Genomic DNA, 12,270 nt, shown 5'->3' with positions numbered 1-12,270 from the left:
CTGCTGCATTGCTGTCATGTAAAAAAGGAAAAAATTACTAAAATGCTCAGTCATCCTGCTATTAACCCCCAAGAGTGCATCCCTGCTGTCTTTATGGCTCGCTTTATCAGTACTGGGCTGTTATTGCAAGGCACTTAGAAGCATTGAAAGATTTGTGTGTAGATTCATTGGTTGTCTAGGAGATCTTGTTGACCACCAACTTAAAAGTTAGTGTGTGTCTGCTATGATTGCTTGCATGGCTATAAAGCACGCAAGAGATAATTGTTCTGGTCTCTGAAGTGAAATTCTTCTCCTGCCAAAGCCAATGCGGAGGAGCAGAGGGTATGGTAGATTTATTTTGTTTTAGTTTTCCTCCTTTTGTGACTTGATCTGCTCAGAGACAGCTTCTTGGAGAAAATAAAGCTGGATTGTGACAGCCCTCAGCCCAAGAGGGAGACCTGTTCCAATGTCTCCCAGTGACCAAGTGTGCTGTTGCGCAAGGGGTGGAAGATGCCACATCACCTATAGCTACCCTGAACCCTGGCCTGCAACACCATCAAGGATGCATTCTGCCAGGCTCGTGGATAAAGAAACACTGCATTTCTGATGGCCATTCAGATGCCAATGAATCACAGCAAGCAGGGAAATGCAGGAGAAGCAACACCTGCCAGGTGTCCAAGGGAACACCACATGGAAGGGGAATGGTTGTAAAACCCTCAGTGGACTGGAGAAGGTTGTTATATTTCTTCCTATGAAGGTGACTGTCTCCACAGCACTGGTGTGTCACCACACAAACACTGAGGAATTACATTCCTGACCTCCTAGTTTTGTTCTGGCAGGGGCCATAATGATGGAAGGCAGGTGGAGGAGATCATGACTTCCCAGGTGCTAAATATTGAGTGTTGGGAGGGGAACTGGGCTCTATGTTGCTCAGATTGGAAGGTGGGCTGTAGGTCAATTTAGGCCTTTGACTCTTGACAGTGGGGTTTTCCAGAAACTGTATTGGGAATATGGCTCTACCTTTTACTTCAGGATGCCTTGGAGGATGGCAAGTCCCTTGCTGTATGCATATAGCAGCTGCTCCCTTGCTCCAAACTACACATATTTGACTTGCCAGCCCTGAAATATTTTTGTCCTGTGGCTGCTTACCTTGTACCCCCACATCCATATGTCCTGAATCTGGCCAGGAGCTGGAAGAAACCAGGTGTTTTGTCAAGACTACAACATTGTGCAGAGTCCTTTGATTGCTGAGGACCGTGTCTTTTCCCCTAGGAGAGCAGTACAGCACTGGGACAGGGCACAGAGGTGTGGAGGCATCTCCATCATTGGATGAGGCCTTGAGTGACCACAGTTAGCTACTGGAATGGTCTTGCTTGGAGCAGACATCTTAAAGACCTCCTCCCACTTGAGTCTGTCAAGGAATCATTAGGTAGAAGACATCACCATGGTCTCAACTAGACTCCCACATCAGAAATAGTGGAAGCTATAAAAGCATTTTATACGTGTTTCACCCTCTTCTTACACCTCTTAAACATATTTCTCCTGAGTTATGAAGTTTGAGCCTTCCCTCTTCCTAAGACTGCATAGCAGCATCAGAGTGGAGATCTGTGACTAATACATTGGCTGGAAGGGCTTGCCCATATCCCATTCCAGGAGCCAAAGTACTTAAACTGGTGACTGATCTGACTTATCTGTGCCAAAGGAACAGGCCAGCTGCAATTATTTTTCCACAAAGACACCCTTTTTCTTTCTTTAAGCCTTGTGTAAATGTCAATAATGAGTCTTTAAAGACAGCTAACTGTTTGGCAGGGTACCCCTCCAAGGGGGAGGATAAAGACAGACTAGGCAGCTTCTCTGGCTGCAGAGCAGCAGAACCTCACTGGGCCAGAGCAGCTGGTTTGAAGCTTAGTTCCATTTAAAAAAAAACAAAAAACAAAAAACAAAAAACAACAAAAAAAAAACCACAAAACCCAACAACAACAACAACAACCAAAAAAAAAAAAAAAAAAAAAAAAAAAACCACCAAAAAACCACCACCCCAAGGACATAAATATGGTTTATTGCAATAATTTAGAGCCAGCTGAACTGCCCAGTAGGAACAAGTCTGTGGAAACACCAGGGGAGTTGGGGAGCATCACAACCTAGCCCCATGCTGCTGGCTTCTTGGCAAAGCTCTGTGCTGTTCCTGGGGGTACAGGGTGCTCTTGGTGCTGCTGAGAGCTGTGTAATCAGCACAGCCTCCTCCCACTACACTCAAGTGCCCTTCCGTCCCCTGTAACCACACACAAGCTTGTGGAAGACATTGTGAAATCAAACTGATGCTTGAGTCTGGTGATGGTTACACTGGAAACAGCATCATAGTGAGTAAGGGAGAACAGGGCAGAGCCCAAACAAGGGAGACACTACAGAGCAACAGGGAGCTCCACAGGACACACTGAAACGTAAGCCCTGTTTCTCCCCTGCCTCGTGGTCAAGAGACTTGCCCCCAAAGACCCAGTCTCTTAGAGAGGCTCATTTGCTGCTGCTTTGTGGAGAGGAAACTGAAGAAGAGCAGCTGACTGCTGTTGGGAAATGACACGCTCTAGTTTTCTCCCCTCTCATGCTGCTCTCCAGTTGCAAGGCAGACGCATCTTCCATAGGTCACTTTCCACTGCAAGTGCCTCTAAGAGCTACATTTAAAGCCGAGGAAAATTTTGGTCCAGCAGCAAAGTACTATCTGGGCACATTTACACTCCCATGGTTTGGAAGAGATGTCCCTCTGCATATGATCTCATTCTGGACAGTTTTTCCCCAGAGCATCTCTCACATGGGTTCCCCAGCAAACATCTGAAGCAAGAATGTGGGGTGCTCATACAACGTTTTGGACCCTGCCCTGCCAGGATGCAGGTGCAAGGGAGCCGACATCCTGCCTTTGTCACTGTACCCAGGACCTGCAATCCAGTGTGCTCCAGAGGCTGCTGTGACAGCAGTGGTTCAGCAGAGCTGCTCCCCTGGAGAACAGCAGTCCCAGACCAATGTGAGATTGGCAAAGGAAGGTGGATGTGGAAGCAGGGGAATACTTGCCCTCCTCCTCTTTATCAAACTGTCCCCAGAACACAAACTTTGGAAACCTGAACCTCCAAACACATCCAACATCCATCATGATACCACAGCTTAGTTATCTCTACCCAGATGTGGCACCAAAATCTCTCAGGACACAGAGGCTTGGGAACTTCAGAGAAAAGTGTTTGGGGGAGGGGGTGCAATGGCATGAGCGTTCTAAGAAATCTTTGTATATTAACCAGCAAGTACACAAGCACATCTGCCACCAAGGCCTTTATGAAAGCAGCAATTGCAATATCTGTATCATCTAGCATATAACACCTGGGCATTAGGTGGGAAAACACAGAGCTGAGCCCTCTTGGCCATTCTAATGTTGCACCATCTCCTCAGCTGCCCTAGACAGCTTGGACTTCCCTTATGTCCTTAACTGAAACTGTCCTCACTTCGGGGTTACAGCCACAAAGCTGTTACAGGAAATGTCTAGGTGCAGTTTTCTCATTCATGAGCTTGGGCCAGCATTCAGATGTGGAAACAGCCCTGGCTAAGCTAGCCTAAGCACCTGAGGCAGGGGCACAAATACCTTTTATTTTTTTTTCCCATGCAGACAGAAAAACAATCCAATTAAAATCCTTTTAAAAGAGACCTGTGTTGTATGTTTGATTAAAACAACCGCAGCAGTTAAAAAAGTCATTTTATGACAGCAGGAGACTTGGAAAGAGCCACAATCAGAAGGTGCTTGGTTTTATTGCTGTATAGAGCAAAGGCCAAACTCACTCTGCAAGGCTTTGCAGTACGATGGGAAGCACTGCCTACATAGCTGCTCAAAGCAGCACACACCAAGACAAACACATCTTTCTCCCCTTCCCCCACAGCTTTCCATCTTACCTTATCTGTAAGCAGCAAATCCCACCGAACTCAGAAGCTGATTGTTTGAAATACAACACCTTCAGAGCATCACCGAGGCTCAATGTTTATGGTGAAAGCCAGGTCAAATGCTGAAATTGGCCCCGGCTGGCATTTACACCGGCTGTTCTCTTTCTGCAAAGGGGCATGTTTCCTGCTAGTGCTTCTTATTGTAGTGACAACAAGGGATAATTACTTGGACGTAAAGAAGGGTCTAACTTACATTTGATCCTGGTATTAGAAAAGAGCCTGCCCCCGCTTCTACAACACCTCTCCCAGGATTCATCACACCCCGGTACACAGAGAAAAGCACCGATCCCAGATCAAGCCTGGCTGGGGGGAAGGGGAGAAGAGGGAGAACGAAGACTGACTCAAAAGCAGAGAAACCCGAAAAGGCTGATCCTAGCACTGCAAGCAGGGGAAGAGTGAAGAGTACTTCGGGAACACAGTGATTTAGTGGGGAAACCTAGAGCACAGAGAAAAGGGTCGGGGCTCCTCCCATCCCAGGGCTGCAGAGGCAATGGAAGCATTTGTGCTGGCAGGAAGGCAGCAGGAATAGGCAGCTCTTTCCTGTTTCGGGCAGCAGAATTCAGAGTGGATGTGTGCTCCTCCCTGCCAATGGCCTCTTGCAGAAAGCTGGACTCATGTCCAAATTTCCTCCCCAGCCCCATGGGTGCTTAAATAAGATACACAGCCAAGATTTTGTTCCACCTTTATTTTAACAATCAGATAAAAACAGCCATATTTTTAAAAGAGTCATTACATGGCAATTATAAAGTGCATTTTCCACTTGAATGTTGTGTACAAAAATATCTTTTAAAAACAAACATGCAAAACATCCTACAAGGCACTTCCAGGCATAGAGCAAGGAGAGTAAATCCCTCACTTCTATGTTCACATTGGCAATGGAAAAAGGGAAAAGGGGAAAGGCCACAAGTAGTATTTTTAAACTGCTATTGATCAAATAGTCAGTTCCCAACCTAGCTTTTACTTATGGCATTGCCCTACTAGCTTATCTTCTGTGTTCCTCCCTAAGCACACCCAATGAACAGCCTGAAAATGAGCCTGCAAGGAGATCCCACCATCCACAGCACCCCAGACCCACATGCCTTGTTTTGGCTCACAAACAGCTCTCCATAGGCACAAGAAGGTGCCAGGAGAGCACGACTTTTCTACAGTCAGTGTCTTAAAACATTAACACTATGCACTCAATAAATAAAAAATATCAGTGTCACTCAAACTTGCCTTAAGTTTAAAACCAAGCCAAGCTAGGCAACAGTCCCTTCCAGAGAGACCAGATGCAGGCTCTAAGGGCTGACTTGGGAAGCTGTTTGAACAGAGGAACCAAACCTGATGAGCTCTGGGCTAGCAAGTAGATTCACCACCTTAAGTAAGTGATCAGGAACAGTGAAGACACATACTGATTCTGTATTTTGAAAAAGCAGCAGTTGAAGGCCAGCTATTCTTCTTGCAAGCTCCCGTCCTTTTTGATATCCAACAGTGATCCCAGTATCGCTTCTAGGTTAGAGTAAAACAGCTTCTAAGTATTTATACAGTAGTCTCCAGAATTAAAAGCTATGTTAACAAAGTTAAGTAGTCTAGCCTGTTGCTCCTCTCCAGCACATCCACAGGCTACTAGAGGCACACAAAATTATATAAAGCTTATGCACTAGGAAAAGTAGTATTCCTTGACCTCTATTTCTACAAACTGTTCTGCACTCTTTCTGAGCTGAGGGATTAAGTTATTCTGCTCAGTTAGCACCCAAAGAAGCTCTGTGAGGCTGTTTGGCACTGCCAAGCTCACCACCTCAGCACACATCCAGAAGACAAGCCACCTCTTTAATCACAGGGATGGCTCACATCTGTGATTTGTCACATGCAGGGGTGCTGTCAGGACAACCCCACATCTCTCTCCTCACGGCTAGTTCTTTGCATAGGTGGGGTGAGCCACTTTTTATGGTCAGAGATGCAAAGTCTGGGCATTTGCAGGTCAAACTGGCAGACACTGCTCCAGCAGCAAGGGAAGCCCAGCACGTTCACCCAGGACAGCCACAGCACCCTCACAGGCAAGCAGTGCTATGCCTTTATCTGCCAAGCAGTCCGTGGCACAGAGTAACAAACCATTATCAGATCTTAAAAGCAACATCAGTTCCAAAGCCTGTTCATCCCAAAGCATTGCTGGGATCGCACATACCACCCCTTTCTCAGTCAAGGCACTTCCATCACAGTAGGTAAACAACAGTCACCTTCCTGTACAGGACACAGCATAGACAGCCATGGGGTCTGTTTGTGTTTAGCTCCTGTGACACCTGAGCAGAGTCTCCTGCACAGGACCCTGAGCCCCAGCTGGACAAAACTCTGGTTTGCAGTCCACAGGACGATGAAATGCATTTTCAGGGTCCAGCACAGCCAACTTCAGATGCCCATCAAGGGGAAAAAGCATCATTGATCACTTGTGATTAAAGAAACAGGAAGGTTTTGAAGAAGGCAGTCAAGGATGTCAACCCACAGCTGTGTTACAAGCACCACACAGCTACAGCTAATCTCTATTTTTGGTAACACCAATAGTATGAGAGATTTTCAAGATCATCTGATACAACAACCAGTGACTAAGCATACCAGATCCTCTCCCACAGGCACATCTCCTAATACGGCAGGCTGTAGGGCCACACTTCCTGTCATCACATTGCATTTTCACTTCCAAAACATGCTTTCTGCCTCTAGTAGGAAGGGCCTCATGACAAGGATATGTGCAAAGAGAGGACTCCATCCCTGCCAATCCAACCACACTATTTCCTGACAGGCACAGGCTGGCTTTGCAAGGAGAGCCCTGCAGCTGTAGTAGAGCCCACTAACAATATAATACTAGGACATAGTTTGAAAGAGCCTTTTAATACTAGGCAGGCAATACAAAGCAGCCACCACTGCACAGCTTGAACAGGCAATATAAGCACTGTAGTGTTTCCCTGGACACTGGCATCTTTACTGAAGAGGAGGAAGAAGTGCTGAAGAGACATAAACAATTCCAGGTCCTCTGATCATCTGCAGAGCCAGATTTGCTTCTCTGACTATAAGCCCCCTGCCAGCAGAGCGCTGCACATCTGGTTTTGCTGGGAGGCTTAAGCTACACAGAGCCATACTTCTTCCACCTATTCATACACCTGTGTTCAGACCAGCCCCAAGGCCTGCAGACACACCAGCAACAGTTAGTCAGCCTGGCCTCTGTCCTTGGGTCAATAGTAGGGCCCCAGCTTCTCGTAGCCGGAATAACTGGGCCACTCAGGAAAGAGGCCATAGGAGCACCGAGGGCTCCCAAATGGGTCAAACGCAGTGCCGAAGTCAGGAGCCTGTGGGGGACGGACAGCTTCCTGGGCAGACTTCAGTTCTGACCGTATGATCCTGTAATTTGTGCCCCTGTTGTTGTCCCAGTACACCTTCCCACTGCACTCAAAGGAAATGGCAAACTCAACTCTTTCATGTGACTGAATGCCCTCAGGCAAGCTGATGTCGAAGGAAAATGTGTCCTGATCTGACCCTCCATATGTATCTTTGACATACTGGCATGGGTGATCGACAAAGCTTTTCCACGTGTCAAACGTCATACGGATCTTCACCATCTTTTCAAAAGCAAGGTTCTTCACCTTCACTGTTCCCACAATAGATTTCTCCTTTAGCATACAGTTTTCCAGACAGACACAGTCTGTCTGGAGGCGGTTTCTGAAGTCCAGGTAGTCTACAGAGGGCTGAACAAAATCCAACACAAAGCTGTCCTTCTCCACTGTTGTCAGACCCACGATGTTGTCTATCAGCTCTGTGATGTTGAAAGAAATATCTAGTGGATCTTCAAACTCCGAGAACACCTTCACCATTGTCAGAGAGAAGCCTCTGCTATCTGCAAACGACACCCTCTTCTTTGCTTTGATGTGTGTGAAGGAGTTTGCTGCCTCTTCTGGTCCATTCAGTGCGGTCTTGCTGCTCAGCTGGATGCAGGGCCGCAGTGGCTTGCTTGGCTTTGGAGCAATTTTGCAGCCACACTTCTCTCTTCGCAAGGGTGAAGAGCACAGGTACAGCTGCATCGCCACGTCCACAGCCATTGCTTGCTTGTGAGGGAAATAGTCTAATACTCTGGATGGAAGATGAGAAGAAGGGTCAGTTGATGCCAGAAAAGCACTTTATTATGAATTCTGTCAGACAGTTGATTTATCACTTCCCCCCAGCCATCCCAAATAAGCTTGCTTCGTAATTAAAGGCAGGTACTCGCATGGTGTGATTTACAGACAGTGATAAACACACTACAGCAGAATTGGCAGGACCAGAGCCTGTTGTGCCCTTGAACAGCTCTTCCAACTGCTACAGGGACAGAGTCGCCCTTTGAAGGCACACACTCAAGCACTGTCCTCCTAGGCTAGCGATAGGCTCCAGAGCATTTGCAGTCCAAAGCAAAGCCCATGGCTCACTCCTGCCAATGCTCACACAACCCTCAGATTATCAAATTTCAATGCTACATAAAGCAGTATTCCTCCTGGGCTTTCCTCCCTCCAGGAGAGATTCTCCCCAGGGCTTCACAAGCTTTTTTAGGAGTAGGAAAAAAGCTACCAGTTTTATCAGTTACATACTTTTTTTATCTGCTACATACTTTTATCAGTTTGTCAAAAGCTGCCATACACAACCTGACTTCACCTCTCATAAAACCCCCAGATGTCAGCCAAAAAGCACTCGTTCAGTTGAACTACACACTTTGCTAATCACTGTCCCTCAGAACTGCTCCATCCAAAGTGCCTCCAAGTAGTATTGTAAAGATAGCAACAGTCTGACACAGCAGCAGGCCACAGGCCAACACTGCTCTGGATCTTTCTTCCCTCTACTCCACTTTAAAACAAACATCAGCTCAGAAGGCACATCAGCCAGTTTTTACCTCCCGCACAGAGCCTGCACCTCAAGCCTCCACAGGGCTTGTGCTCAGCCCCTGGAAAACATCCATACAGCCACAGGGTTTTGCCAAACACAACTCACCTACTTGAGGCTCACTGAGGAAGCAAGTCCTTCTCCCAGAAGGCACAGGCCACGTGCCCCTTCACTACAGCTTCTCCTCCAGCACCCATCCCATTCCTCCAGGGATGCAGCACCATCTCTCTCTCTCCATGCATCCACTGTAGGGCACTTTGCCAGATGTAGCCCTGGAGTTGTCTCTGCAGCCAAGCAGCTCCCAGAACCCTGCACCTATTGCTCCTGCCCTTAACACTGATATTCAGATGGATGCTTTTGGCAGACTCTCATTAGCTTGGCTCTGGATAAAATGCTGGATGGATTTATCACACACATCCCCTTTAAGTCAACGGTATTGCAGCTGACTTTAAACACAGAGTATTCCCTTAATAAAAATTCTGCTTGGCTGCAGGCCAGGCTCCAAAGCTGCTCCCACCACACAGAGAGGGATGAGGCAGCAACAGTAGCAGTGACCACTAGCCTTGTGATGCAGCTGAGTTCTGGCTGCCAAAGCCATGCACAGCCAGCTCTAGTACTTGATTGCTGCTCCCATGCCAAGAAAAAGTAAGAGCCATACTCTCCAATTCAGTGCTTTAAATCCCCACCCTGTAACACCAACACAGCAGCTCTGAGCAGGCTTTCACAGCATTCACTCAGCAAGGGTACCTGTTTATTCATTATTATGTGCCAAGGCTTGCATCCCAATGCACCCACCAGCCAACTCCTTCTGCAGTGCCTCCTTTCAGCTCAAGGGCAGCTGCACAAGACAGACACCTCAGATCCACCTGTCTGCTAACACTATTCTGTTCATCTCTACCTGGTTTTGCCAAGATTTTGTTCATACACGCTTCATTTAGGTCATTTCCTCCTTTAAATTAATGCAGTTTCCAATGCTGCTTCTCTTACTTGGGTCAGTTTCATCTGCATTGCATCTTTTCCCAGTGAGATTTATTCAGCTGAATTCTTGTAACTTCTGAGAAGTCAGGTTTCATAGTAAGCCTTGGTTATTCACTGTTTTAGAATGAAGATGCATTAAATTTCCAGCCCAGCTGCATAACTTGGAGCCTTTTTCCAAGCTAAAACCTATAGTGAGAGCTTTTCATAACCCACTGAGCGTGAGCCCTGTGCTTTTATGAACTGCCAGTTCATTTGATATCCCAGACAACTTTTTCTGCACTGGAGAGTCTGCTGATGCTCAGCTCTCAGCCAGAGGCAGGTTTCCCCTTTTGGGGCTGAGAAGGGTTGTCTTGAACTTCAGATGCTTTGAAGGTGAGAGCAGGAATATAGTTTTGAGAGCTCATTTAGGAAATAAAGCTCCAAGAAGCAAAAAGTACAAGGCAGGGTGCCCTGTGCAGGTACAGGGGCCAATTTCTTTCCCTCATCCCTCAAAAGCATAACAAACTCGACTCTGCCTCCGGACTTCTCCCTGTAGCTTCACCCGCTCCAGAAAAGGATGTCTGTCGCCACTTAGTCCTCCCTCCTGTCATTCCATGAAGGAGAATTAAGCCAGAGCCAAGGAATTACTTACACCTCCATTATCGAACCCCTTCGGTTGCCTCCGCTCTGCTTCCCACGCCACCTGGGGACAGGTGACCCCTCGCACAGGGCTGGGCGTGCAGCCCTTCCGAGCCCAGGTTCGCAGCCGTGACACGGCTGAAGCAGCGCTCGGACGCTCCGCACCCCGCACCCCTCCTCCTCCCCGATCCAGGGCGGGCCGGGCCGCCCCGCGGGCACAGCCCGCTTCCCACAGGCGTCTGTGTCTGTCCGGGCGGCGTTCGCTCGCTACAGCCCGCCCCCCCCGCAACGCCAGCCAAGCCGCGCCGCCCAGACCCGGGAGAGGCAGCAGAACAGAGCCCGCGGAGGGGCAGCGCCGCCGCCCCGGGGGGCTCCAGGAGCACTTATCAGCCGAGGGGCTGCAGGAGCCAAGCCGCAAGATTCCCGTTTTCCCCCCAGGAACAGCACCGCGGTGGGGAGCGCCAGAACCGCTCCCGCACACACGAGGAGCCTGCGAACGCGAGCAGGAGGCAGCCGGGGAAGGCAAAGGGGAGAAGCGGCGTCGGGGGTCGCGACGGGGCGGCGCACCCGTACCTGGTGCAGTGCATGGGGCCGGCCCGGCAGCACCACCTCGCGCCGCGCAGGGCCCCGCGCCGGCCTCTTAACGGCGCCCGGCCCCGCCCCGCTGAGCGACAGCCAATCAGAATGCTCCGAGCGCGGGTGCCCGGCACGCGAGGGGGCGGGCCCGGCCGGTGGGCGGGGCCGCGGTGGGCAATGGAGCCTGAGGGGCCGCGCTGGGACGGAGATCGGGGGAGTTCCCTGAGCAGCGCCGGGGCTCCCGTGTGGGGGAGCCACCCTGAGGAGCGCCGGGGCTCCTTTTGGGGGGACTTCCCTGAGGAGCGCCGGGGCTCCCGTGTAGCGGGACCTCGCCGAGCAGCCCCGCCACTCCCCCCGCGGCAGGGCAAGCTCGTTGTGGTAGTGACAAGCTCTGTGTCAGGCGTCGGCTGCCCCCAGTCCCTCACTATCTGTCGGTTCCTGTGCCAGGTTGCTGTCCCTGTGTGTCCAGAATCACAGAATCAATTTGGCTGGAAAAGACCTCCTGAGATCTTTGAGTCCAACGTATGACCGAGCACCACAATGTCAACTAAACCATAGCACTAAATGCCAGTTGCAGTCTTTCCTTAAACACCTTGGGGAGCATGACTCCACCAACTCCCTGGGCAGCCCATTCCAATGTCTAACCACCCTTTCTGTGAAGAAGTCCCTTCTAATGTCCACTCTAAACCTCTCCTGCTGCAGCATCTCAGTGTCCTTCCTGAACTGAGGGGCCAAAACAGAAGGGCAGAGTAGGCTTTCCAGATGCCACAAGCATCACAAACCCATGGGAATGTGCTCTTGAGACAGGAAAGCCTTTTTGGGGTATCAGTCTTGCTGTCTGAGCTGGCCCAGGGTGCTTGGGTGGTCAGGGCCAGGTGAGGAGGAGGGTAACTCTCACACTCATATCTTGTGGCCACAGTGCCAGGGCTGTGCTGGCCCTGGGTAGAAATCTCCAAAGCATACTCAGAAATCTGCTTTCCAGATAATATTTATTTGTGCAGAGGGAAAAAAAATGCCTTTCTTTTGTTTTGTTTTGTTTTGTTTTGTTTTGTTTTGTTTTGTTTTGTTTTGTTTTGTTTTGTTTTGTTTTTGTAGAGATGGCTTCCGTCCATGAGAAAAAAACACCAACAGGGTCTGGCTGGCAAAGAGATCAGCTCCATGGAAATCCCTATCCAGCACATGTTCAGAGCTGGAAAGGTGTTTCCAACATCCTGAAAACGTCTGCCAGGTGAGTCGATGCTCTGTCATAGACCCCTCTGCTTTGCAGGG

At 49.2% G+C, this 12,270-nt stretch overlaps 1 protein-coding gene across 3 annotated transcripts; it reads right to left on the bottom strand.

Annotated features, from left to right (window-relative positions):
• Positions 1–4,624: 4,624 nt before the first annotated feature.
• Positions 4,625–11,026, bottom strand: PPP1R3B (protein phosphatase 1 regulatory subunit 3B). Of its 3 annotated transcripts, none has more exons than XM_066186164.1 (2): positions 10,999–11,026; positions 4,625–8,049 (listed from the first exon to the last, which is right to left on the bottom strand). In XM_066186164.1, the coding sequence occupies exons 1-2, from the start codon at positions 11,010–11,012 to the stop codon at positions 7,158–7,160; spliced, it is 906 nt and encodes a 301-aa protein (XP_066042261.1). In that variant the 5' UTR covers positions 11,013–11,026; the 3' UTR covers positions 4,625–7,157. The 3 variants fall into 3 exon arrangements, with proteins under 3 accessions (XP_066042261.1, XP_066042262.1, XP_066042263.1); XM_066186165.1 differs by lacking the exon at positions 10,999–11,026 and adding an exon at positions 10,439–10,548; XM_066186166.1 differs by lacking the exon at positions 10,999–11,026 and adding an exon at positions 9,817–9,963.
• Positions 11,027–12,270: the final 1,244 nt, after the last annotated feature.

Source organism: Chamaea fasciata, unplaced genomic scaffold (assembly GCF_029207755.1).
Source record: "Chamaea fasciata isolate MVZ Bird 193981 ecotype frontalis unplaced genomic scaffold, bChaFas1.0.hap1 SCAF_6, whole genome shotgun sequence".
In the NCBI taxonomy this organism is placed as follows: domain Eukaryota; kingdom Metazoa; phylum Chordata; class Aves; order Passeriformes; family Sylviidae; genus Chamaea; species Chamaea fasciata.
This window is presented reverse-complemented; position numbering and strand designations above follow the sequence as displayed.